Here is a 27,267-nt window from a genome sequence, read left to right on the forward strand (position 1 = left end):
CTTTCTTTCATCCAGCCTCTGCCTTCTTTCTCTCCCCTTTCATCCAGCATCTGCCCTCTTTTTCTCCCTCTTCCATCGAGCGTCTGTCCTCGTTCTCTCTCCGCTCCTCCCTTCAAGAAAAAGAGAGCAGATCCTACATGGAAGTGAGGAAACGGGGCAGACACTAGATGAAGGGGGGGGGGGGGAGAAAGAAAACACATCCTGGATAAAAGGGGGAAGAAAAAGAGGGCAGATGCTGGATGGAAGGGGAGAGGGAGGTGGGGAAGGTCCTGGTGCCCTTGCTGCGCAGCAACTTAAAAGGTGTGTAACCATGCAGCTACCCAGCTTAGACAGAACATTGACTTCAGCTACTTACAACAAAAAGTTTGTTTTGTCTGTTCCCTTTGACTTTGAGCCAAGAGACAAACACATTCTTTCTATCACATGCATCATTCCTGTCCATGCAAATTCTGACCTTTGCTAGGTACACGCTTCTTCTACTAATACACATAATGCACAGAAAATCCCTTTCTCCTTATCATTCTTGCACAGAAAATCCCTTTCTCTTTATCATTCTTGTACACTTAACCCTTTGAGTCAACTTTGAATTCTGAAATCTGTGTTCACAGTCTTCAAGCTCCCTTTGTGGGGGTGTCCATCATTGGCATCTCTGCTTTGTACCAAAGGCAGTGGAGTATGAAAATGAATTCCCAATATCCCTATTTCTCATCTCACCACACTCACCACTTGGACAATCCATTTGAAGCATCTGCTTTCACAGACCCCATGTTTAGTCACAATCTACTGTTGCCACCATACCAGAACTAAGCCCTGCAGCTTTCCTCACTCTTGAAACCCATGAACAAGGATCCCAATGGGGAGCATGGAAACAACAAATGATATTCTATATAGGGGTTGAGAAAAGAAGTAAATAGGGGTCCATGGTAGAGGCCTACAAATGTATATTTGTTTGGGGATTAACATGGTATTAATCCAGCCCTGGCTGTGGGACAGCGGCACCCTGTAAAATCCACTCTAAGAAATCTGTTGTCAGCTGCATCTAATAGATTGATTTATTTTTGCACTTGGTTTAATATTATTCTTTCCAATCCAATAGAACAGTGGTTCCCAAACCTGGTCTTGGAGGCACCCCAGCCTGTCAGGTTGGGGTGCCTCCAGGACCAGGGTAGGGAACCACTGCAATAGAATGTTTGGATACTGCACCATTCAAATCTCTCTCTCACTTCTCTCCTCCAAGACAAAGACATGTACAGAAACAACACCACTAGAAACACACACACATACATGCTTCACGTATGCTTTTTAAAAATGTTTATCTCCATGGTTCACCCGTTTAATCTTTATGTCCTTTGGGCTCCCAAGACTGTTGCTCCATATATATTCAGGAGACAACACTTTTGTGGGTTTATTGTAGACAAGATACTTGTTAAAGTGACTTTCTTCAAAGACCCTTGCTTGAATACCATTGGCTTTGTCTATCTGGATGCCTTCATAGCATGTTTTTGTCAAATGGTAGATCCTCTGCACTGTCCCAAGAAAGAAATTTACCTGGTAGTAAAAATCTCCTTCATCTTCGGGAATAAAAGCTCGAGAAGCTGGGCGCCTTTCATACGGTAAATTTTTACGTTGACTATGGTAAAGTGCAGGATGAATCACGCTTACCAAGTCCCCAAGGATCTCCACTCCTATAGGGTTCAACATCACTATATCTGTATCTAAACTGACTAGATAGTCCACCTCCTTCTGAAATAACAGTTCAGTTTGGTTTTTGAGGACCTCCATCCTTCCCAGAACAGCCTGTTCCCAGTTAGAGTATTCAGGAACTGTGATGATCCTCAATGTTCTGCTTATTTCCAGATTGAGAGCTTTCACTTCATCAGGACGATCAGTAAAGACATAGTAGTTCACCATTCCTTCTTTCATGAAGTATCTCTCTGCAGATTCTAGGAACTTCTTAAGTAATTTTATATACCTTGAAAAACAATTTTTTTCTTATTAATATTATGTCCTAACAAGGAAATAATTCTAAATATCTTGAGTAGGAAGGTCAGAACCACAGGTCCAAAAAGCATTTTCCTCATGTAAAGCCTGTTTTAGATGGTAAATAAAGAGCAGACCAAGTAGAATTGCAGACAGTATCATTTATTCACTACTAAAACTGTCAGGTCTTTATACACACATGTCCTACAGGGCCATGTTTTCTCCCAGAAGGGCTGCTTCAGGGGCAGTAAATTACTGTGGACATGCATGCATAAAGTCAGTAATAAAAGACAATTCAAATAATAAAGAAAAAAAACACATATCCCCTGATATTCAGCGCTATTTAACTAGTCAGAATGGCTGCTGACCAGTTAAATAGTGCTTAACCAGCTATCCATCGATATTCAGTGGGGAATAACCAGCTTTCCTCCGCTGAATATCCCTGGTTAGCGGCTACCATATAGCCGATTGTATTTTCCAATAGAACCGGCTATCCGCCGATTTTTAAACCAGGTTTCGCAGCCATATTTGGCCATGTGAAAACCTGGTATATCTTTGGCCAGTTTACAGATAGCTGGCTAAATCTGAATATTGACTTAGCCGGTTATCTTTAAACTGCCCAAAAATAAGCCGGATATTCAGTGCCGGTCTTACTCCTGTGGTCTGAATATTGGCCCCATAAATATTAAAAAGTGAAATATTTATGTGTTTTTATTTGAGTAAAGCAGCAGTTCCCAAACTGTGCACCGCAGCGAACTCAGGGGTGCCACAGCAAATCCCAGCCTCCCTCCTGCCATCACCTGAACCACTACTACTCCCCCCAATCCAGCGTCTACCTTAGTCCTCTCTTCCTGCTCCCCCCACACATACCCACCCCTGCTGCTTCTCTTCATGAGCAGCAGCAGCACTGGCAAAACAAGCTGCAGCCATGCGGCACCAGACTCTTCACATACATGGCTGATGATTCTGCTCCCCAGACATTACTTCCTGTTCCGGCCTCCGGGGCACAGCCCATAGCCGCTTGTATGGAGAGTCTGGTCTCACGTGGCTGCAGCTTCTTTTGCCACTGCTGCTGCTCATCTATAAAAGTAGCAGCGGCAGGGATGGGTGTGTGTGTGGGGGGGGGGGGGGCAGGAACAGAGAGGAGACAGATGCTGATTTGGGGGAAAGAATCACAGAAGGGGCTTAGGCTGAATGGAAGGGGGAGCATGAGGGAGGACCAGGGGCGTAGCCAGACACCCAATTTTGGGTGGGTCTGAGCCCAAAATGGGTGGGCATGACAACCCTGCCCCCTGCCGCCCCCCAACATTTCTCCCTCCCCCCAGACAATCTGGGGGGTCATTTTACTCTACTCCCCTGCCCTCCTGGTACCTTTAAATTCTTTAGGTCTTCACCAGCAGCGAACAGCAACTCATTCCTCTTCGCTTGCACCGGCTCTGACCCTTCCCTCTAATGCAAATTCCTGGTCCCACAAACAGGAAGTTGCATCAAAGGGAAGGCTCGGGGCTGGTGTGAGCACAGGGAATGTGTTGCTGCTTGTTGCCGGTGAAGAACTAAAGGATTTAAAGGTAAAAAGGGGAAGGGTCAAGGGAGTGGAGTTAAGTGATCCCCCACGATCTCCTAGAGGAAGAGATGCCAGGAATCTTCAGAGAGGGGAAATTGTTGGGCATGGAAGTGGAGGAGAAGGACAGATGCTGCATGGGCAGGTAGAAGAGAGGGATCACTGTTGGACATGGGGAGGAGAGAGGGAGAGATGCTTCAAGGAGAGGGAGAGAGTGGGATAATTGTTGGATGAGGGGTGGGGAGGTAAGGAGAGATGCTGCACAGGAGGGATGAAGGTTAAGAGGAGAAAAAATGTTGAACCTGGGAGGGTGGGAAGGGATGGAGTGATGCTGCATGGGTAGGAGAGAGAGATGTTAGGGATGCAAGGGTGAGAGAAATAGAGAGAGAGAAAGAGAGAGATAGTGGACAATGGAAGAGAGAGAAGAGGAAAAAGAGAGGGAATGATGTTGAACATGAAGGTGGAGGAGAGGGAAGAAGAGATGCTGCACAGGAGGGGGGAAGAAGGAGGGAGTTGGATTCAGGGATAGAAGGGAGCGAGGGAGACATGCTGGACTATGGGTGGGAGGGAGAGAGAGATAACTGCTGGCCTCCAGGGGAGGGGGCAAGAGGAAAGGGAGAAGGGACAGGAAGATGCTGGGAGGGGTGGGTGGTGGGGGTGGGGGGGTGGAGAAAGAGGGAGCAGATGCTGGGCTAGAAGGGTTGGAAGGAGGGAGACCTTGGGATAGAGGAACCAAGTGGGAGAGGCCAAGGGGGATGGTAAGGAAATGAGCAAGAGGAGGATAGTGAATACAGGGGGTAGAAATATGATAATGGGGAGAAGACTAAAGCTGGAAGGCTGGCGAAGGAGTGAGATGGGGAATAGGAGAGCTAGTGGGTGAAAGGAGAAGATGGAAATCTGATAGGTATCTGAAAAGGAAAGGGGTTAGAAAGAGGGTAAAATCTGAGTGGACAGAGAGCAGGAAAGAAAAAAAATGAGAGGAAAGACATAAAATAGAAAGATTAATATATCAGAGGCAAGTGTAGTGAAGCAATTGATGAGAGTGGAGAAAAGACAAATCAACAGCAGCTGCTTGAAGGAGAATTAACAAAAAGACAGGAAAGTGGAAAAGAGAAACTAAAACTAAAATGATGGAAAGAAATGAACAGACAACAAAGGTAGAAAAGGCATTTTATTTTTAATTTATTAACTGAAATATGTTAGCTTGAGAAATGTGCATTGCGGATGTAATTTTATTGTGTTCAGTAGAAAAAGAAATACATTTCTGTTTTTATTGCTCCACTGTTGCAGTACATGGCGAGGTTCCGAGTTCAGGTTTTGTCTACATATTTTTATTTCTAATTTGTGATTCCTTGTTCTGTATTTGGTGAGGGTCTGTCAGTGTGATTGTATTGGTAGGTGGAAAGATTGGAGGGGAGGCAGTGAAGAGAGGGAATTGGGGGGAGGGCTTCTTTATTTTATGTCCTGGGCCCTAGCATATCTAACAATACCTGACCCCTGCTGTAGCTGGTGGGGATCCCCAACTGAGAACCTCTTCTGAGGGCAGCTAAAACTCCCTTCTACTAAGCTTGGCAGACGGTGGCAGCATCTTCGAGCCACTGACAACTAAGCATATGTGGGGTGCTGATATCGATGATGCTGCTGCTGCCTGCTAAACTTGGTAAAAGGGAGCTCTGACAGTCTTCAGAGGAAGTCTTCAGCTGACAGAGCTTAGGGATCCTCATAAGCTAAAGTATATTTTGAGTTGGGAGGTGCCCACCCACCCACCCACCCACTTTGAGTTCAGGCCCACCCCAAATTAGTTGTCTGGCTATGCCACTGCTTTTCCTCCATCCATCCTATAAAGAAAAACAAACAAACTAAAAACTTCCCTTTCTTTTCATTTGCAGAGGTTGTGGCCTCTAAAAGTTTCTATATCTCTGTCTTCATCCTGAGTAATTGCTTATCTATATAAATAATTCTCACCTCCAACGTTCTGAACCTCACTGTGTGGCAGGGAAACACTGAAGCCCTGTAGTCTTCTAGGCTGTCAGCACCACTCACTCTCACTCTCACTCATAGACCCGCCCTCAGCCACGCCCCATCTAATATAATAAAACGCACCGTGAACGTTCTGAAGACAACGTTCTGTGAAGCCGGAAGCTTGAAGCCGGAAGTCTGAAGCCTTGAAGCCTTGAAGCCTGAAGCCTGAAGCCTTGAAGCCTTGAAGCCATCTGACGTCACTCCCAGGCTGAGGCTGAAGGGTTCGGGGATTCGTGGTGTGAAGCCTTCAAGCCAGCCAGCCGTCTCTGCCCCGCCCTCGCGACAAAACAAACAAATCCGGAAGCGAAACGTCAGGGAAGGAGGCGGCGCTCCCGACATCTAGCCTTCCGCCAAGGCGGAACACAGCGAAGGGAAAGCTAGACGTCGGGAGCGCCGCCTCCTTCCCTGACGCTTCGCTGCACGAACCGCCACGGAGGTAAAGTTAAAAAGAATTTTTAAAAAAAAAAGGGATGCATGGATGCGAAGGGGTGGGGGGGCATGGATGCGAGGCATGGATGCGAAGGGGGGGGGAAGAAGAGGGCGGGCCAGGCTGGGACATGGGAGAGAGCGTAGCATGGATGCGAGGGGGGGGTCATGGAAGGGCGAGAGGGGACTTGCTGGAAAAGGATGAATGGAGGCGGCAGGGGACAGAGGAGCATGGATGGGTATGGATTAGGAGGGCAGGGCACAGGGAGAGAGGGGAATTACTGGAAATGGATGAATGGAGGGGGCAGGGGACAGAGGAGCATGGATTACAGAGCAGGCCTCAGGCAGAGAGGGGAAATGCTGGATAGGGAAAAATGGAGGGGCCAGGTGACAGATGAGCATGGATGGGCATGGATTGGAAGGGCAGGACTCAGGGAGAGGGGAATTGCTGGATAGGGATGAATGGAGGGGACAGATGGGCATGGATGGATATGGATTACAGAGCAGGCCTCAGGCAGAGAGGGGAAATGCTGGATAGGGAAAAATGGAGGGGCCAGGTGACAGAGGAGCATGGATGGGCATGGATTGGAAGGGCAGGAGTCAGGGAGAGGGGAATTGCTGGATAGGGATGAATGGAGGGGACAGATGGGCATGGATGGATATGGATTGCAGAGCAGGCCTCAGGCAGAGAGGGGAAATGCTGGATAGGGAAAAATGGAGGGGCCAGTTGACAGAGGAGCATGGATGGGCATGGATTGGAAGGGCAGGACTCAGGGAGAGGGGAATTGCTGCATAGGGATGAATGGAGGGGACAGATGGGCATGGATGGATATGGATTGCAGGGCAGGCCTCAGGCAGAGAGGGGAAATGCTGGATAGGGAAAAATGGAGGGGCCAGGTGACAGAGGAGCATGGATGGGCATGGATTGGAAGGGCAGGACTCAGGGAGAGGGGAATTGCTGCATAGGGATGAATGGAGGGGACAGATGGGCATGGATGGATATGGATTGCAGGGCAGGCCTCAAGCAGAGAGGGGAAATGCTGGATAGGGATGAATGGAGGGGGCAGGTGACAGACAAACATGGATGGCCATGGATTGGGAGGGCAGGGCTCAGGGACAGAGGGGAATTGCTGGAAAAGGATGAATGGAGGGGGCAGGGGACAGATGGCCATGGATTGGGAGGGCACGGCTCACACTCTCTCTCTCATATACAATGTCTTTCTCACTCTCACACACTCTGTCTCACACTGTATCACATTCACTCTCTATGTGCCACACAGTCACTCACACACTCGCTTGGTCTCATACACTCACTCAAACAGAGAATCTGTGTCTCACACACACTCTCTCTCTCGCCCACACACACACACTCTCACTCACACTGTCTCTCACATACACACTTGCACACACTCTCATTCTCACACACACACTCTCTCACAAACACACTCACACCCAGACTCACGCTCTCTCTCACACAATCACACTTTCACTCCGACTCTCAAACAGTCACTCTCACATACACTCTCACAAACATACACACTCCGAGGAAAACCTTGCTAGCGCCCGTTTCATTTGTGTCAGAAATGGGCCTTTTTTACTAGTCCACACATAATTCACAACCCCAACATTCTAAATGTAAATTTGTAGTTGCAAGATCCCATGAGTGTCTGCCCTGCCCTCGCGTCACAACTTGATGACGTGGAGGGCGGGGCTATGACACTCAGCCAGTTGCCAGTTCCACCGCCCTCCGACACTACCCCCCCGACGCATTGCGAGAAACAGCACCCTACGCAGGGCCTCCACCCCCCTGACGCACAGCGACAAACACCGAGCTACGCAGGGGGAGGAGTGCCGTCCAAACACCTGATCCGCCGGGACCCCATAGCTGCCGCCCTCCAAAAAAAACCCCCACCTGCACCCTCCCCACGCTGCCGTTCTGCGCCCTCCCATCGCTGCCGCAGGTAAACCTTGCTAGCGCCCGTTTCATTGCTCAGAGAAACGGGCCTTTTTTACTAGTAACTTATAATTGCTCTCCTGCATTGTGTTTTTATATTTTTATGCTGAAATTGTTTTAAAAGTGCTTTTACCATTAGAATTGTGTTTTGTGCTTTCATTCTAACGCAGAGTTGCCTGTAATTTAATCTAATCAATTTGGTGCCATTGTATCTGGTGACTGTGTGCTTTTTCTTCAGCAAGTTGTCATCTTATGCTGTTACAGAATTTCTGTCTATCTCAGTGCTCTGATCACAATTCTGTGTTTGGAGGCATGGGAGTAAGCTCCGCTGACAAATATTACTCCTATAAACATTGAGGTGTGGGAGCAAGCTCCGCCTACCTCAGCTGACAACAGATGCCAGCAGATATTTAAATCATATTGTGGGGTTCCTCAGGGGTCTTTATTGCCTTAGCCTTTTAATGTCTACATGAGCCATCTAGGAGGATACTTACAATCTAAAGGTATTTTTTCAGTATCTTACGCAGATGATATTTTTGTTCTTTGCCCAGTGCAAAAATCCTTAGATAAAACTTTTTTATTGATAAAACAATATATAACGCTGATTGAAGAATGGGCATTAGCAAATTTCTTAAAACTTAACACCCAAAAGACTAAAGTTGTATGGTTTGGCGACTATCAGAAAATCGGTTCTGAAGGAATATACTTTTCCTCTGGAACCTTTTTAAAGATCGAATCAAGTACTAAAGTGTTAGGAAAAATGTTAGACTCTAACACTTACTAACATCAGATCAATGCTTTAGCCAGAATTTTTTTTTTTCATTTTCATAAATTACGTTATTAGATCGTCATGGAGTTCATCTAATTTCAGGACACTTGTCCAAGCAATCTTGATCTCTCATCTCGATTACTGTAATTCATTATACTATAATATCGGCAAACAGCTGAATCGATTGCAGTATTACAAAATTTGGCCACTCTAATAATATATGGCCTGGGAAAATATAGCGAAGTTAGTCCTTTATTACATGAACTACATTGGTTAAGGATGGAGGTACGTATTAAAATTAAAATTGCATGCCAGCCTCAGATGTAATACTCAGGTCCATTAGAGCGGCATGCAGGTCCCTGGAGTAGGCTAGTGGTGGGTGCAGTGCACTGCATACAGGTGGACCCAGGCCTATACCTCCCCCTACCTGTTACACTTGTGGTGGAAACTGTGAGCCCTCCAAAACTCACCAGAAGCTCACTGTATCCAAATATTGGTGCCCCCTTCACCCATAAGGGCTATTGTAGTGGTTTACAGTTGGGGGGAAGTGGGTTTTGGGGGGCTCAGAAGACAAGGGAGCATTTATTTAAAGTCTACTGCAAGGGGGGAGTGGTAAGATGGCGTCCTAGCTTGCTGCGTGAGCGTCTCGGGATCCTGCTGGAAATACCTCATTCTTATTTTTCCTGTGTTGAAATGCCTCATACTAAGCGGAAAGCGGCGATTAAAAGGCAACCGCCGATAGCCTTTACTTCGTCTCCGATACAGCAGACCCTAGACCGCTACATGACAAGCTTCCCGGTGGAACATGGTTTGGCGAGTCCCGCGTTGAGTGACGCCGAAGGAGCGACGTCTATTCTGGGGCCGGATACCACGCTATCGCCGCCTGAGCTGACGCGACCTCCGTGTCCTGCAAGTTCCAGGGCGGGGTTAGCAGGCCAAGCTGAGACGGAAGACGCCGAAAGTTTGAGCCTGATCGGCGATTCCTCCCCTGGACAAGCAGAAGGAAACATTCTGGAGCAAGGTGCCCCACAGGAAGTTACCCTGACGGCTATTTGGCAAGCGGTCCAGGGACTAGCGGCTGAGGTGGCTAAATCGAATAAAGAAATCTCTACAATAGTGAGTAAACTGTCTACAATGTCGGAAGTTTTTGATAAAATAAAAATAGAGGTAACAAATCAAGTATCTCAGGTAAAAGAGGAGGTAAATACAGTGAAATTGACTGTGGACACCTTGGTTAAAGATAAAATGCTAACATCTTGCAAAATAGAGCAAATTGAGAACTTTAATCGACGTCTTACACTCAGACTACTGAATTTTCCGATTTCACCTGCACTTTCATCTCACGATTTCTTCAAAAAATATCAACAAGAGATTCTGAAGCTCTCTCCTAAAGATATTCCCCCTTGTAATAAAGTGTATTACCTTCCAAATATTCAGAAGCGTGGAGAGGCTTCTCAATCAGTAAATATGGTGAACATAGCCCCTCAGAGAAATGAGATTGACTTGCAGAATTTAACTGCATTATTAGAAGACTCTATGGTTGAAATATCTAACCGGGGGACTCTGATAGTATCTTTTGTATTCGAGCAGGACTTAAATATGATTATGAAATTATATTTCAAAAACTCTACAGCACTCTTTTGTGGTAAAAAAATATGGGTATACCCTGATGTTACAAAGGTGACCCAGCAAAGAAGAAAACAATTCTTGACCCTGAGAGAAGATGTAAAAACTTTGGGTGCAACTTTTACATTGGTTTATCCCTGTAAATGTGTGATACGTTTATTAGGTGTTAAATATGTCTTTTTTGAGCCAAGTCAGCTGAAGGTTTTTCTGGACTCTAAGAATCCAACTAGCCGCCAGACTGGAACAACTGAATCAGAGAATAGAATATGACGGGATAAAAGAACAGGACTATGCCAATTGTGGTTTAAAACTTGATTTTCCTTATTGAATTCTCCTTTTAGTTTTCTAAACCCACTCCCCCCAAATAATTGTTGTGGTCTAAGGAAGAGTAAGAATATTACGATTAGATATGTATATCTTTTATTTTGTAATTACCTTGTAACTGTTTCTCTGTATTACCTTACAAATTGATATTCATTTGTAAAATTGGAAATTCAATAAATAAAAAATAAAAAAAATAAAAAAAAATAAAGTCTACTGCAGTGCCCGCTAGGGTGTCCCATTGCTCTTCTGGGACCTCTGTGTGGCCAGTCTGCTAAGAATGCTGGCTCCTCCTTCATCTCAATGGCTTGATTTTTGTGCATTTTTCTCTTGGATGATTTGTTTTTTTTCCAAAAATGTATCAAAAAGATAAACATGCACAGCACAAAAACATCTAGCAAATAGCTATTTTTGAAAAAAAAAAGATAAATGTTTTTCTGTTTTGAAAATGGCTATATTCCCCACTTCAATTTTGGACATTTTTAGCAAAATGTCAAAAGTTGGACTTAGACCTTATATCAAAAATGCCGGTCCGTGTTACTATGTTACTACGAAAATGGAGAGAGAGGGATAGCAGATGTTGGATGAATGTGGGGAGAGGGAAGGCAGAGGCTGGATGGAAGGGGAGAGGGAGGGCAAAGGTTGGATGAAATTGGCAAGAGAGGGAGGGAGGGATGGAAGGGAGAGAGAAGGATGGCAGAGGCTGGATGGAAGTGGGGTGAGAAGGAGGGTAGAGGCTGGATGAAAGGGGAAGAGAAGGAGGGCAGAGGCTGGATGGAAGTAGAGTGAGGAGGGTAGAGGCTGGATGAAAGGGGAAGAGAAGGAGGGGAGAGGCTGGATGGAAGTGGGGAGAGAAGGAGGGCATGCATGGGAATGCAGGTGTTGCTGGCTGCAGCATGACACAAAATTTGCTTGCGCAAGCAGCATGGAGCTTGGAACTCGGAGTGTGGGGCTTGTGGGGCTTGGGCATTCCCATTAGCAAAGATAGGATTCAATGCTGTTGGGGGGTGGGCTGGGCGGGGCTGGGAGGAGACTTGAGAAGAAATGTGTAACCTAGGGGTGCCGTGACCTGAGAATGTTTGGGAACCACTGGAATAAAGGATAAAAACTGCAGTTCTACAGGGTCTGCTCTTTATTTACCATCAACATTGGATTCTGCAAACCGTTTGCCTTGCTGTTTTCTTAAGCCCGTTTTAGATACAGAAAAGGCTCTTATAAGATTACAAGGTGGTGTAAATGCGTATAGGTTGGTCAGAACCAAGGTGAAGTTATGATGTATATGAATACATACATATAGAATACATGAACAAATATACACCATCTATGGAGCAAGAGTAAATTCTGCATGTGAATTAGTGCACTTTTGGGGCTGCTTCTGGGTGACTATTTTAACGAAAGCACATAGGTGCTCTTATAAAATTACAGTATTCCCATAGAGAGGTTATATCAGAATCGAGTAGTCCTGTCCTGAGCAATCTGAAAGATTAAGTAGTCACCCTAAAGTTACTTATCCTATCCTTAAATTTAATGGAAAATGTTACAAATCTGTCATTTTCATTCTCCTATAATAGAATGGTAAAATATATTTACAGTTCTATCACCCCAAAAAGCCGTTGAGTATGATGTTATTTAAATTCTGTGCCCATATCTGAAGGGTCCTTTTACTAAGGTGCGCTGAAAAATGGCCTGCGGTAGTGTAGGTGCGGGTTTTGGGTGCGCGCAGATCCATATTTTTAGCACACCTGCAAAAAATGCCTTTTTAACACTTTTGCAGAAGGTGGATGTGCGGCAAAATTAAAATTGGTGTGCATCCATTTTGGGTCTGAGACCTTACCGCCACCCATTTACTTAGTGGTAAGGTTTCATGCGTTAACTGGGCGGTAATGGTCTACATGCATTGAATGCCTCGCTGCGCACCAGAAACTAAAACGTTTCTGGTGTGTATAGTGGACACTCGTGAAAAATGAAATTACTGCCCAGGCCATGCGGTAGCTGGGCGGTAATTCTAAATTGAAGTTCGTTAGGTATGCATAGACACCTACATGGCTTAGTAAAAGGGCCCCTAAGGGCATTTTTTACTAAAGCGCGCTCATGTTTTTAGCGCACACTAAAATTGTGGGCACACTAAACGTTATGCCCATAGGAATGCATTGGCGTCTCTAACGTTTAACACGCCAAAAATGTTAGCTCGCCTTAGTAAAAGACGCCCTAAGTTTTTGCAGATACCACATGGTAATGTGAACATTATTATTATTATTTATTGCATTTCTATCCCACATTTTCCCACCTATTTGCAGGCTCAATGTGGCTTACATAGTTTTGTTATGACATTGACATGCGACCTACAAAAAAGAAAAAAAAGAAAATGCTTTAAAAACAGGCCACGGTAAATCTGGGCTTTACTAATAGGAAAGTCCCACTTTAGAATGTGCTAAGCCTAGATTTCAGTGCACCTTAATAAAAGGGTCCCTTAATGAATTAAGAGAAGTCATGGAGTTGCATTTAAATGGCTTGTAGTGAAAAACGTTTGTTCTGTAAAAGACCCACAAGGATTAGGCATGGACGTAGTTTGGTGGGGCGAGACCCCCAAACGCAGGGCCAGCGCAACGCTGCAGGTGGCTCTCGGTCCCTCCTTCCCACCCTCAGCTCCCCGACAGCACTCCTCTCCATTCCTTCCTCCCCTCTCCCGCGTTTAAACCTTTTCAGTCGCAGCGACAGCAGTGAAGAAGACAGCACAGAGGGCTCGCCTCCAGCTTCTCTCTTCCCTCACTCAGTGTCCCACCTTCCTGCGATGATGTCTTTCCTGTTTCTGTGAGGGCGGGACACTGTGTGAGGGAAGGGAAAGGCTGGAGGCGAGCCCGCTGTGCTGTCTTCTTCACTGCCATCGCTGCAACTGAAAATGAAAGGTTTAAACGCACGGGGGGGGGGGGGGGTGCAGGAAGGAACGGAGAGGAGGGCTGTCGGGGAGTTGAGGGCAGGCAGGTAGGGCTGGGTTGGAACTGAAGGAGACCGAAAAGGGGAGCTGGGGAAGTCACTGGACATGGAGGGGAGGGGGTCAAAGGAGAATTGTTGGACATGGATAGGGGGGAGGGCAGAGGAGAATCGCTGAACATGGCTGGGAGGGGAGGGCAGGGGACAGAGGTGAAATCACTGGATATGGAGGAGAGGGGCAAAGGAGAATCACTGGACATGGAGTAGAGGACAGGGGAGAGAAGAGAAATCGCTGGACATGGAGGGGAGGGCAGAGGAGTGAGGAGAATTGCTGGACATGGATGGATGGAGGGAGCAGGGGAGGGAGGACATTTGCTGGATATGGATGGAGGAGAGGGCAGGGGAGAATGGAGAGTTGCTGGACATGGATGGATGGAAAGGAGGGAACTAGAACTCAGGGACTGAAAAGGGGGAGCCGGCGAAGTCACTGGACATGGATGGGAGAGAAGGGTGGGGGTCAAAGGAGAATAGTTGCACATAGATGGGGGGAAGGCAAAGGAGAATCGCTGGACATGGATGGGAGGGCAGGGAGAATCGCTGGACATGGATGGGAGGGGAAGGCAGGGGGAGTGAAGACATTGCTGGACATGGAGGGGAGGGCAGAGGGGAGAGGAGAATTGCTGGCCATGGATGGATGGAGGGGGCAGGAGAGAGAGAAAATTTGCTGGATATGGATGGATGGAGGAGAGGGCAGGAGAGAATGGAGAATTGCTGGACATGGATGGATGGAGGGGAGGGAGAGAGAGAAAATTTGCTGGATATGGATGGATGGAAGAGCAGGGGAGCATGGAGAGTTGCAGGACATGGATGGATGGAGGGGAGGGCAGGAGAGAGAGGAGACTTGCTGGACATGGATGGATGAATGAAGGGGGCAGGGGAGAGAGGAAATTTGCTGGATATGGATGGAGGAGAGGGCAGGGGAGAATGGAGAGTTGCTGGACATGGATGGAGGGGAGGGAAGTCAGGAAGGAAATTCACATGGATGGAGAGGAGGGAAGAGAGGAGAAATGCTGGACATGGATAGAGTGGAGGGCAGGGAAGAGAGGAGAAATGTTGGACAAGGATGGAGGGAAGGAAAGACGAAGGAAGGAGATGCACACGGATGGAGGGGAAGGGAGAGAGGAGAAATGCTGGATATGGATGGAGGGGAAATTGCTGAATTTAAGGGCTGGATCGGAACACTTTGAGGGTAGATGCTGAAACTGGAGGAAGGATAGGGACAGGGCTACAGATGGTAGACAGGACGCATAAGGACACAAGAGGATGGTGGACATGGTGACAGAAAAAATATCAAATGGAAAGAAGACACTGCATAAAACAGAAGACACTGGGACCAAAGCGAATAGAAAAACTAAATGATCAGACAACAAAGGTAGAAAAAAGTATTTTATTCTGAATTTATTAATTGGAATACGTCAGCTTTTGGAAATGTGCATCTGTGATATTTTGCATGTAAGTTTCAATTTTTCTAGTATTGCTGTATGCTGAGTCTGACTTCTTGAGGTAACTTTCCAGTTCAGTATATTGCCTTCATATGTTTTTTATTTCTAGTTCCTTGTGTCATATCTGTTGTCATGTGTTTTTCATGTGTGATCAAGATGCAGCATTCTGCTAGTGTGTAGTATTTGCAGCCTTTTTTGTTTTTTTTCATTAGGTAGTGTACTGGTGTTTTAGAGCCCGGTGTAATTACAGTGCTGCCTTTCCACGCATAAGGATGTAGCTCATCCTGTCCTTGGAATTAGTGCTGTTATGGTTTGGTAAGGTTATGAGTGGGTATTTGCACAAGTTTGTGTATAGCGTTTTGCAGTGGAGAGATTGTGTGTTGGCCTTACTGAGGTGGCACCAAAACATCAGAAAGGGTGTAGAGCCTAAATCATGACACACTACCTCTTGAAGGATCTACATCATAGGCGCTGACTCCGTGGGTGCTGTGGGTGCTCGAGCACCCCCAATATTTTACGCACCGGAAGTTCCCTTCCAGCCCAGCCAGAATTTTAAAAGTCCCTTCCTCCCTCCCTCCCTCTGAGTTGCAGGGCGGGCCAGCCATCCATCCCTCTCTCCGAGTTCCAGGGCCGTCCGTCCGTCCCTCCGAGTTCCAGGGCCCGCCCTCCATCCATTCGTCCGTCCGAATTTTAAAAGCCCTCTTCTTACCTCGTCAGTGAAAAGCGTGCACTGCAGGCTCGGCACTTCAGCCTTCCCTTCTGTCTCTCGGCTCTGGTCCCGCCCTTGCAGAAACAGGAAATGAGGGCGCGACCAGAGCTGAGAGACAGAAGGGAAGGCTGAAGCGCCAAGCCTGCAGTGCATGCTTTTCACTGATGAGGTAAGAAGAGGGCTTTTAAAATTCGGACGGACGGACGGAGGGAGGGGGGCCTTGGAACTCAAAGGGAGGGAGGGGGGCCTTGGAATTCGAAGGGGGGGCCTTGGAACTTGGAGGGAGGGGGCCTTGGAACTCGAAGAAAGGGAAGGAGGGAGGGGGGGCCTTGGAACTCGGAGGGAGGGAGGCCGGGAGGGAGGGAGAGGGGCCTTAGAACTCGAAGGGAAGGAGGGAGGGAGGGGGGCCTTGGAACTCGAAGGAAGGGAGGGAAAGAAGAGAGAGAGAGGGAGGGAGGGGGGCCTTGGAACTCGAAGGGAGGGAGGGAAAGGAGAGAGAGAGAGGGAGGGCGGGCCTGGAACTGGGAGGGAGAGAGGGAGGGAGGGGGGCCTTGGAACTTGGACGGAAAGAGGGAGGGAGGGGGCCTTGGAACTCAAAGGGAGGGGGCCTTGGAACTCAAAGGGAGGGAGGGGGGCCTAGAACTCGAAGGGAGGGAGGGAAAGGAGAGAGGGGAGGGAGGGCGGCCTGGAACTGGGAGGGAGGGAGCCCTGGAACTGGGAGGGAGGGAGGGCAGGACTGGAACTCAGACGGAGGGCGGGACTGGAACTCTGAGGGAAGGGAGGGGGGCAGAGGGGAGGGGGAGAGGGGGCGGAGAGGAAGGGAGGGAGGGGAGGGGTGGGGAATGCACCACCTGTAAAAAAAATTTCAGCACCCCCAATCATTTTGAAAAGTTGGCTCCTATGATCTACATATAGAGCTTATGCATTTCTAAGGTCTACACTGGCATGGTATGGGAAAGGGGGTGGGGAAATACTATTAGAGAGGAAGAGGGAGTTCTGGATAAGGAGGAAAGAAGGAAGGAAGGGAGAAAGAGCAGGCTTTTTTGGGAATAACCATAATGAATATGTATGTGCATGTCGGATAAGCGCATTCTCTGTTTAACTGCATGCCATACTTCGGTCCCGTTTTTGGCACCATCAATTTCTATATTGACAAACTTCGGTTTATATGCATGGTTTAAGATTGCTCCTCTGCAGAAAAGACTCTGCGTAAGCGCGTGGACGGAATATGGAAGCCGATTGGCGTTTGAGAACCAACAAGATTTCAAATTTACCACCCCTTTAACTGCCACAGGCAGAATAAGCGAAAAAATGTTGTTAGAGTGTACACTGGGGTCGACGTGGCAGTGGAACTGTAAGACTTTAACACTGACTGAACGAATAGAAGTAATTAAAAAATTAGAAAACAAACAAACAAAGTCAAGCATCTATTGCTAAAGAATATGGTGTCAATCCCAGTCAAATTTCACGTGTCTTGAAGCAGAAAGACCGTCTTCTGGAAGACTGGCAAAACAATACAAATCCACAACGGAAACGGAAACGAAAACGGGCGGAAAAAGCTGAGGATGTAGAAGATGCTCTTCTTTGGTGGTTTTCTCGAGTCAAGAGCAGACAGTGGTCCACTGCTTATGGAGAAAGCTAACCAGGTAGCAGAAAGTCTTGGACTAACTGAATTCAAAGCCACTGTTGGATGGCTGGAAAGATGGAAGGAGAAGAACAGCATAAAATTCAAGAAACAGCATGGTGAGAAACAAGAATCTGATGCAGTGGCGTTCCTGGCCTGGATGGTACCCGGGGCGGAGCGCCGGTGCACCCCCCCCCCTGGGTGCAGCGCGCCCCCCCCCCCCCCCCCCCCCCCCGCTAGATGACACCTCCCCCCCTTCGGCGAAATGACAGCCCCCCGGGTGCACGGTGCTGGGGGGGTGCCGCGGCGCACGCCTGCTCCTCCGAGTTCGCTAAACTTTGTTCGTTCGCTGCAGCTCCCTCTGCCCCGGAACAGGAAGTAACCATCTGGTAGACATAGTCTATGGGACTCACAGACCCGAGAGTGTACAGAGGACTATAACTAATTACTTCAAGTAAGCCTAATGTCAGTTAACAGAGACTGTATACTGTACGTATAATAATAAACAGTACTGTACATATGTTTATCAGATGTCAAGCTTCTTTGGGTCACAACGGTTAAGTGCAGGCTCCAGTTAACTGCATGCATTTCTTTGGTCCCAGACCCTTGCACTTAAGTGGATTATATAAATATATATATATATATACAAATTAATATGCTAATATGCCCTTCCCCATCCTTTGCCCCCCCCCCCCCCCCCCCCCCCCCCCCCGAATGAAACAGTCACACTACACCCATGGGATTAGGCTGCAGTTTTCTCCAGCGGTGTTCATAGGTCCTGCTTCACTTAAATAAATTAATACCAAAAAATGAAACTCTAACTAATGCCAGAGACTGGGATACTTACTTTCCAATGGCAGAGACCGTAAGACCAATTCTATAGTTCTTCTGCTGATAGTCTTCCTTTAGGATATCGCTGTTAAAAGTCCCCTCCCAGACAATTGGGGCCAGCCAGGGAGTCAGAATCATCACTTCATTGCGTCTGAAAGAGTCAACTGTTGTTAGTCAAGAGACTTGAGGGTCCTTTTACTAAGCCGTGTTAGGACTTAGTAAGTCCATATATGTTCATTACTTTCAGGAAAGATCCTATTCCTGCTTTATTATCAATAAATAATAAGACCCGTCTGTATTAATACACTTCCTAATTCTCCTTTGATTATTCTTTTCTTTTATTTCATATCAGTCTCCAATACCACATAACAAATATCCACCTAAGTATTGAAAACATCTATCTGATTCTTTATAAATTCAAAGCTAGTTATGGATATGATGTTTATCACTTGAGAATGCGGTATTTAAATGTTCTTGTTATCTACGTTAGTTACATGTATGTGACTGCACTATTTGACGTTCATTGTTTCTAAGCATATTGCTTGAATTGTACCTGCTTCTAGTAAAGAGTTTGTATTTTTTAAACTTTAGACAAATGTTAGGTTTATCTCAAACCATCCAGATGCTCTAATTTTCTCTCTATGTCATTCCATACCTCAATATATGACTCTTTGTTTACTATCTGTGATAATAGATTACACCAGGTTTTTTTTTTGTTTTGTTTTTCAGATGTATCAGGGGGATTGAGCTTTTGCTGACTTGCCTTTGTCTTCCCCACTCTACATATTCCTTTTTGGCCAGGCTTTCCGCTCTGTATACCTTTCAGTCTTTACATCTCAATTTTTTTCTCCTTCTTCTTTTTGTTTTCCTTTTAGTAGCTACTGTTTTCTCCTTTGTTATTTTCTTGAGACTCTTAATAGACTACCTATTTTGCATACTCTGTCTCTCGACTCCCTATGGTCCTCAATTATTGTAATACTCCGTGGTTAATTTGAACACTGTGTCGTGGCATGTCCATGGTATGAGACACCCTATAAAAAGAAAAAGACTTTGTAGCTCTCAAAAGGAAAAAAAATGCAAACAATCTTTTTACAAGAAACACATTTATCTGATACAAAACTATTCAAGGTTGTTAAAACACAGGCGGACTGTGAAATATTGCAGGAAGACCTAAGGAAATTGGATGACTGGTGGATTTTCAGTGGCACTGCCAGATTAAGTGTCACTGAATATCAGTGTTTGAGCAGCCATGAGTGATTTAAAGGGCCAGGAGCCTCTTCTGCCTGCTTAAATCACATTGAAGGAATGTTTTTTTTTCCTTTCATATCCCTAATCTACCATGGTCTAATGCACCATTCCCAGGGTAAAAATATTTTAAAAACTATAAAAATGCATTTGGCATTTCTATTATAAAAGGGCAATTACTCACGGAACCTGTCCAATATCAGGTTTGCTATAGTGCGTTCTGGAAAGAAAGAGCAGAAGTAGGAAATGAGTAAGGGTGGGTGAAAATCAGAAAAATCACTCAGGTCTGTATGGCATTAATAACTGGGGAGATAATGTGCAGGCCTATTAATTCAAATCACAACACAGCCCTTATCCCCCTGTTTACTAAGCCGCATGGCAGTGCCTACACAATCCATTCAAAGTGAATGGGCTGTGTCGGCATTAGTGCACGGCAGCCGCTAGCACAGCTTAGTAAACAGGGGTTTAGACTTTCACAGACAAGAACTAGTCATAACTAATTAATGAGTACTGTAAACTAATTGTAGTTCAACAAAACAAGAGGCACTGATCTGCCTACTTAAATAAAATTGCCGATTTCCAGACCACTTACACAAAATTGTGTGGATAATGGCTATACAAACATGAAGAACTACAATTAATGAAAATAATATAAAAGCAGATCAAGTAAAAAAACAAATAAATAAAAGAGAAGTGGTTTCATTCACTTCATTCACGTTTCTCCCTCAGGCTGCATCAGGGGTAAAAAGACTAAAAGGGGTTAAAACTAGGCATACCCCTTATAGTTAACATATCAAACCACTTATCACACTTCTCAATTCAACCTGACCCACTCGTATCAGTTTACCAGCAGCCTGAGGGTGAAACGTGACCATGTTGGGTAACAGTTTGAATAAAATCAGTTCTCTTTTATTTGCTTTTTTACTTGATCTGCTTTTATATTATTTTAACTAATTATAGTTTGTCATGTTTGTATAGTCATTATCCAGACAATTTTGTGTAAGTGGTCTGGAAATCAGCAATTTTTAACCTAGGCCCCACAAATAGTCATGTCCACACCCCTGAGGTACTATGGAGGTCATCCTTACTTTTACAGATGATCATCTCTTTTCTTTTATTAGCCTTGTTCTTGCCTGTTCTGAAAAATGTTTTCAGAACTATTGTTCAACAAGATATCTATTAACAATTCAACACTTTACAAAACCCTATACATGACTCGATACAGTTCTGTGTTTCGGCGCAGAAGGCACCTGCCTGAGGAGTTTTAGGGACAAATCAATCAACTGTGTAGTTGTCAAAATACAGCAAAACATGTAATGAAACACCATAAAAATAAAGGTGATGATATGTGACACAGTATGAAAACAAAACTGGAAAATGCTGGTGTTTTCCGGTTTTGTTACATTTTGTGCACCTGATATCACCTTTTTTAAAATGCTGTTTCATTATATGTTTTGCTGTATTTTGACAACTACACAGTTGATTGATTCGTCCCTAAGACTCCTGAGGCAGGCACCTTTTCCCCCAAAATGGACTGCGTCAAGTCATATGTAGGGTTTTGTATAGTGTTAAATTGTTAATAAATATCCCAAGATTTGAACATCAGTGGCTGCTTCCCCTTTTTCTGTTTTTTTGTTCTGTGTCATTTTTTCAAAAGGGGCCTCTTCTGCTTGCTAACAATCACAGGTCACCAGTAGCAAAGGTTTATCTTCAAGGGTGTCTGATCAATTGCTCGTATGATTGACCAGGGAAGGGGGATTGCTGTCACTCAGTTTAAGAACCACACTAACTTCATGCTTTCTAGGAATGATTTTGTACAAGATTTTGGGAGAAAAGCTATTTATTTATTTATTTATTTTCAGCATTTGATATACCGCAAGTGATTCCTGAGGCGACTATGCGGTTACAGGTACTTTGCACTGTCCCTAATGGGCTCACAATCTAAGTTATATATTGTACCTGGGGCAAATTTTGATTAATCATTGAGCGGTACTTTTCCTTAGGTGCGCTGAAAAATGGTTTGCGGTAATATATATCCATTTTTCAGCGCGCCTGCAAAAAATGCCTTTTTAAAATTTTTGCCGAAAATGGACATGTGGCAGAATGAAAATTGGCATGTGTCCATTTTGGGTCTGAGACCTTACCGCCAGTCATTGACCTAGCGGTAAAGTTTCACGCGGTAACCAGGCGGTAGTGACTTACATGCATCAAATGCCACTTGGCGTGCGTCCGATACGAGCATCCAAAAATAAATTTTTCGGACATGAGTATCGAATGTGCGCCAAAAATGAAATTACCGCAAGAGCCAAGCGGTAGCCTGGTGGTAACTCCATTTTGGCATGCGTTGGGCACATGTAGATGCTTACATGGCTTAGTAAAAGGGCCCCTGAAGTAGGCTTTGGGACTTTTTTGATAACTTATTGGAATGACTAGCATGACTAAAGGTCTCCTCCCAACCTTGAATGTAAATATATGGAGCACATAGAGGCATATTTTCAAAGCACTTTGGGAGGCTAAGTTCCATAGGTTTCTATGGAACTTTGGGAGGCTAAGTGCTTTGAAAATGAGCTTGATATTCACCTTATAGGTAAAGATCCATTCGCTGGCATCCTAGTAATTGTCAGAAAAGAAAAACATTGGCATCATATTTCAGCACATTATGATTTTCTTTATATGTACTCCACGATAAAATAAACTGCACAATATTTCATCATTTCTTTGTAAAAATCAATGTTTTCCCTAGCATACAGCTAAATCATTATGATTATCTCAAAAAAAAAAATTATCAATAGATGACAATCCAACTTGTGTAGGCTATCAATGATTTTTTTTTTTGAGATAAGAACTTTTGCAGGATACTTTGGGCAAAATTCTATAAATGGTGCCTTAGAAATTGGCACTGGAAAACCACACCCTTAGCACGATTCTATAAACTACGCCTAAAGTTAGGCATAGTTTATAGAATAGGCTCATGTGCCGTTCTTGCAATTTAGGCGCACCCATTTAGGCCACCTAAAACCAGGCCTAAATGCCTGCACTGATCAAGTGTATTCTATAATAGTGCGCATAGTTTTTTGAAACGCCCACAACCTGCCCATGGCCATGCCCCCTTTTTGGCTGCATGCATTAGAATTTACACACAGTGCGTTATAGAACATGCCTAGAAAATTGTGCACGTAAATTGTAATTAAAGCCAATTAGTGCTGCTGCTAATTGGTTGTTAATCACTAATTATAGGTGCTGATTGGCTTGTTAATCAATTAAGTTGTGTGTGCAATTTGCACATGCAGCCAAATTGTCGCACACAACTGAAGGCGCCATTTATAGAATTTGGTGTCTTGGCATTTTCTGAGTTGTTTGATAATTAAGGGGTCCTTTTGCTAAGCTGCAGTAGTATGTGGCCTGTGGTAGTGTGGGCGCGTAGAATTGCCATGCGCCCAGGCCACTTACTACTGTTGCAGTAAAATCCCTATTTTTAAAATGAAGGCTTAAATGGCCATGTGATAAATAAAAAAAAGTCTGCAAGCGGCCATTTACTGACTGAGACCTTAGTGCCTCTTATTTAGTAGTCAGTAAGGGCTCCTGCATTAACCGAGCAGTATTCGGGCAGCGATTACCACCGGGTGCGCCTACACCATAGGCCCGTGCTAGAAAATTACTTTCCGGTGTGGGAAATGGCGCACAGCAAAATCAGAACTACTGCTAGGTGCCTGGGCACGCCTGGCAGTAGTGCTGATTTCCTGCACACTACCTGCTCAGTAGCCGCACCGCCATTTAATAAAAGGGCCCCTAAGTGAAGGAGACACACATTCAGGCTTATTTTCGAAAGTGATCACCGGGCATCTTCTGATGTAAATCGGGAGATGGCTGGTGATCTCTCAAAAGCGGCGAAATCTGTATAATCGAAAGCTGCTTTTATGACACCATCGCCGCTTTCCCGTTGCTGAGCCGGCGAAAGTTCAAGGGGGCGTATCGGTGGTGTAGCGAACGCGGGACATAGGCGGGCATGGGCGTGGCTACCAGATAGCCGGCTTTCACAGATAATGGAAAAAAAAGCGGCGTTAATCAGTATTTCGCCGGGTTTACTTGGTCCTTTTATTTTCACGACCAAAAGGCTCAAAAAAGTGCCCTAAATGACCAGATGAGCACCGGAGGGAATGGTGGATGACGTCCCCATACTCCCCCAGTGGTCACCAACCCCCTCCCACACTAAAAAAATAAAAATAAAAACCTTTTTTGCCAGCCTGTATGCCAGCCTCAAATGTGATACCCAGCTCCCTGACAGCAGTATGCAAGTCCCTGGAGCAGTTTTTAATGGGTGCAGTGCACTTCAGGCAGGCAGACCCAGGTCCACCCCCCCTACCTGTTACAGTTGTGGTGCTAAGTGTTGAGCCCTCCAAACCCCCCCAAAACCCACTGTACCCACATGTAGGTGCCCCCCTTCACCCTTAAGGGCTATGGTAATGGTGTAGAGTTGTGGGGAGTGGGTTTGGGGGGATTTGGGGGGCTCAGCACCCAAGGTGAGGGAGCTATGCACCTGGGGATCAGTGCACTACAAATGCTGGCTCTTCCCAAAACCAAATGCCTTGGATATAGCCAGGGTTGAGATGGCCGCTTTTAACTTCCATTATCACTGAAAAACAAAAGCGGCCATCTCAAACCCGGCTAAGTCCAAGGCATTTGGCCAGTTCGAACCGTATTATCGAAACAAAAGATGGCTGGCCATCTTTTTCGATAATACAGTTCCGGCCAGCTGTTGCGCCGCCACCAAAATAGATCGCCGGCGATCTATTTCGCCGGCGCCATTCGATTATGCCCCTCATTGTCATCTTTTGGATTGAAGCAGGAACCTATAGTCTTTTTCAATATTTTGTATGTTTTAAGTGGAGTTTTTTTTTTCTGACCAATAATTATAGATTTCTAGCCCTATTAATTTTATAAGTTAGAGGTCTTTGTCTCCACTTTCTTATTTTTTATAGCTTTCTCAAGTCCATTTCCCATTGGAAAGAATCCTTGCTTCTTTGATTTCAGCAGCTATTTTTTTTCTGGAATTTGTCTACTCTTACTGTTAACTTGGGGGTCCTTTCACTAAGGTGCACTGAAAAATGGCCTGCGCTAATGTAGGCACATGTTTTGGACGTGCGCAGGTCCATTTTTCAGCGCACCAACAAGAAGGGTCTTAAATGGATGTGCAGCAAAATAAAAATTGGCGCGCATCCATTTTGGGCCTGAGACCCTACCACCACCTATTCACTTAGCGGTAAGGTCTCACACGTTAACCGGGTAGTAATCGCCAGCACATGTACACTGCCAATTACCGCCCGGTTAGCGCCGCTTGTCAGAAAATAAAAATATATTTTCCAACGTGCGTAAAAATGGAATTACCGCCAAGGGCACGCAGTAGCCGGGTGGTAGTTCCAAACTGACACACGTTGGATGCGCGTAGGCGCCTACGCACCTTAGTAACAGAGCCCCTTGGTAAGTGAAATCACACATTATTATAGTGCTGCCAAATTTTCTAGCTTCCCTAATTTCTATTAACATTTCATCGTCTGTCTGTATGTTGTGCCCATGCGGAGGTAGTACAGCCCTACCAGTATTCTCATTCCCTTCCCAGATGGAATTTCTATCCATAAAGATTCCAATTTTCTATCCGTTTCCTGCAGAATTTTATTCTGTTAGATTCAATTCCCTCTTTTCAAAATAGGCTCCCCTTTCCCTAAATTGTTACCAGTTTCTAACAAATCTAAATCCCTCATCCCCTCATTATCATCTCATTCGTGCATTGAGATTCCTGAGCTCTGCCTGCCTCTTGGGTCCTACTCGTGGAACTGGAAACATTTCTGAAAATGCTACCCTGGAGGTTCTGGATTTCAACTTTCTACCTAAAAGCTTGAATTTGGCTCTCAGAACCTCTCGCCCACATTGTCCTATGTTGTTCGTACTCACATGTACCAAGAAAGCTGACTCTTCCTCAGCACTGTCTAAAATCTTATATAGGTAACACATGAGGTCCGCCATCTTTGCTCCAGACAGGCAAGTGAGCAAGTGATCTTTACATCCACTAGCCATGCAGCTATCTATTTGCCTAATAATTGAATCTTCAACTAAAATAGCCATCCCAATCCTTCTAGGCAGGACATTTTTTTGTCTGCTAGCTGTGCTCTAAACTGATGCCCTATTAAACTTTAACAAAGGAATGGTGTAGACCCAAAGGTGGATCAAGGAAGCACTTTATTGTAACATCTCAAAGGACCTGACATGGGCCGTGTTTCGGCAAAACTGCCTGCGTCAGGGGTTGATACTGCAAATCCTAGTATGAAACACAAAGTTATTTCAGTTATAAAATACAAGAGCAATGAAAAACTTGCAAAGTATTACAGCATAAATGCTGTATCAACCCCTGACCCAGGCAGTTTTGCCGAAACACGGCCCTTGTCAGGTCCTTCGAGATATTGCAATAAAGTGCTTCCTTGATCCACCTTTGGGCCTACATCATTCCTTTGTTGTACTGTTTGACATTGTGTGGTTGATTCCCTCTTTTTTTACGATTCTATTTAACTTTAAACAATGACTTCAAATGCTAAAACTATAGTCTAAACTGCCTATGTTAAATATGCAGAGTAATTTTTTAAAGACATTGAAATTACCGTTTTAACCTCAAGACTACCTTTTACTAATTTTGAGTGCAATTTCCCAGCAGGTAAATACTCACCAGTGCAATTTTAATCCTTGCAACAGGTCCTGTCCTGGTACCTCTTCTGGATATCTGCAGGTAGATTGTTGTTGGGAAAAGTATATAAAATTAGAGTTGTGCATTCATTTGAAATGACATGGGAAATATCAGTTTCCAATCTCATTTCATATAAATGAAACGATAGGAAAAACTCTGACTTTTTTAGGGGGATGAGGTGTTGTTAATAGGGGACACTCTTCTGAAACAGTGTGCACTTTTCATAAAGAGTGCACACTGTTTCTGAACAAGGGCACACTCATTCCTGTTAATTCACACATATGTGCACCATTACGCATGCACAAATATTCAAGTTTATTATACGTTTACTATCCCACCCTTAGCGGCTAAAAAAGCAAACAGAACATTAGGAATTATTAGGAAAGGAATGGAAAACAGAAATGAGGACGTTATAATGCCTTTGTATCAATCCATTGTGCGACCGCACCTTGAATATTGTGTTCAATTCTGGTCACCGCATCTCAAAAAAGATATAGTAGAATTAGAAAAGGTACAGAGAAGGGCGAAGAAAATGATAAAGGAGATGGGACGACTTCCCTATGAAGAAAGGCTAAAGTGGCTAGGGCTCTTCAGCTTGGAGAAAAGATGGCTGAGGGGAGATATGATAGAGGTCTATAAAATCATGAGTGGAGTGGAACAGGTAGTCGTGAATCACTTGTTTACTCTTTCCAAAAATATTAGGACTAAGGGGCACACAATGAAACTACAAAGTAGTAAATTTAAAATGAATTGGAATTTTTTTTCTTCACTCAGTTGTAATTATACTCTGGAATTCATTGTCAGAGAATGTAGCAAAGGCAGTTAGCGGGGTTTAAAAAAGGTTTGGATGGCTTCCTAAAGGAAAAGTCCATAGACCATTATTAAAATGGACTTGGGGAAAATTCACTGTTTATTTCTAGGATAAGCAGAATAAAATGTATTGTACATTTTTGAGATCTTGCCAGGTACTTGTGACTGGATTGGCCACTGTTGGAAACAGGATGCTGTGCCTGATGGACCTTTGGTCTGTCCC

At 45.0% G+C, this 27,267-nt stretch overlaps 1 protein-coding gene across 2 annotated transcripts; it reads right to left on the minus strand.

Annotated features, from left to right (window-relative positions):
- Positions 1-26,268, minus strand: LOC115466333 (histo-blood group ABO system transferase 1-like). 2 transcript variants are annotated; one of them, XM_030197511.1, is made up of 5 exons: positions 26,217-26,268; positions 22,082-22,111; positions 19,686-19,721; positions 18,273-18,407; positions 1-1,972 (listed from the first exon to the last, which is right to left on the minus strand). In XM_030197511.1, the coding sequence occupies exons 2-5, from the start codon at positions 22,108-22,110 to the stop codon at positions 1,303-1,305; spliced, it is 870 nt and encodes a 289-aa protein (XP_030053371.1). In that variant the 5' UTR covers position 22,111; positions 26,217-26,268; the 3' UTR covers positions 1-1,302. The 2 variants fall into 2 exon arrangements, with proteins under 2 accessions (XP_030053371.1, XP_030053372.1); XM_030197512.1 differs by lacking the exon at positions 22,082-22,111 and having other exon boundaries at positions 26,217-26,261.
- Between the last annotated feature and the right edge of the window lie 999 nt (positions 26,269-27,267).

Source organism: Microcaecilia unicolor, chromosome 3, assembly GCF_901765095.1.
Source record: "Microcaecilia unicolor chromosome 3, aMicUni1.1, whole genome shotgun sequence".
NCBI lineage: Eukaryota > Metazoa > Chordata > Amphibia > Gymnophiona > Siphonopidae > Microcaecilia > Microcaecilia unicolor.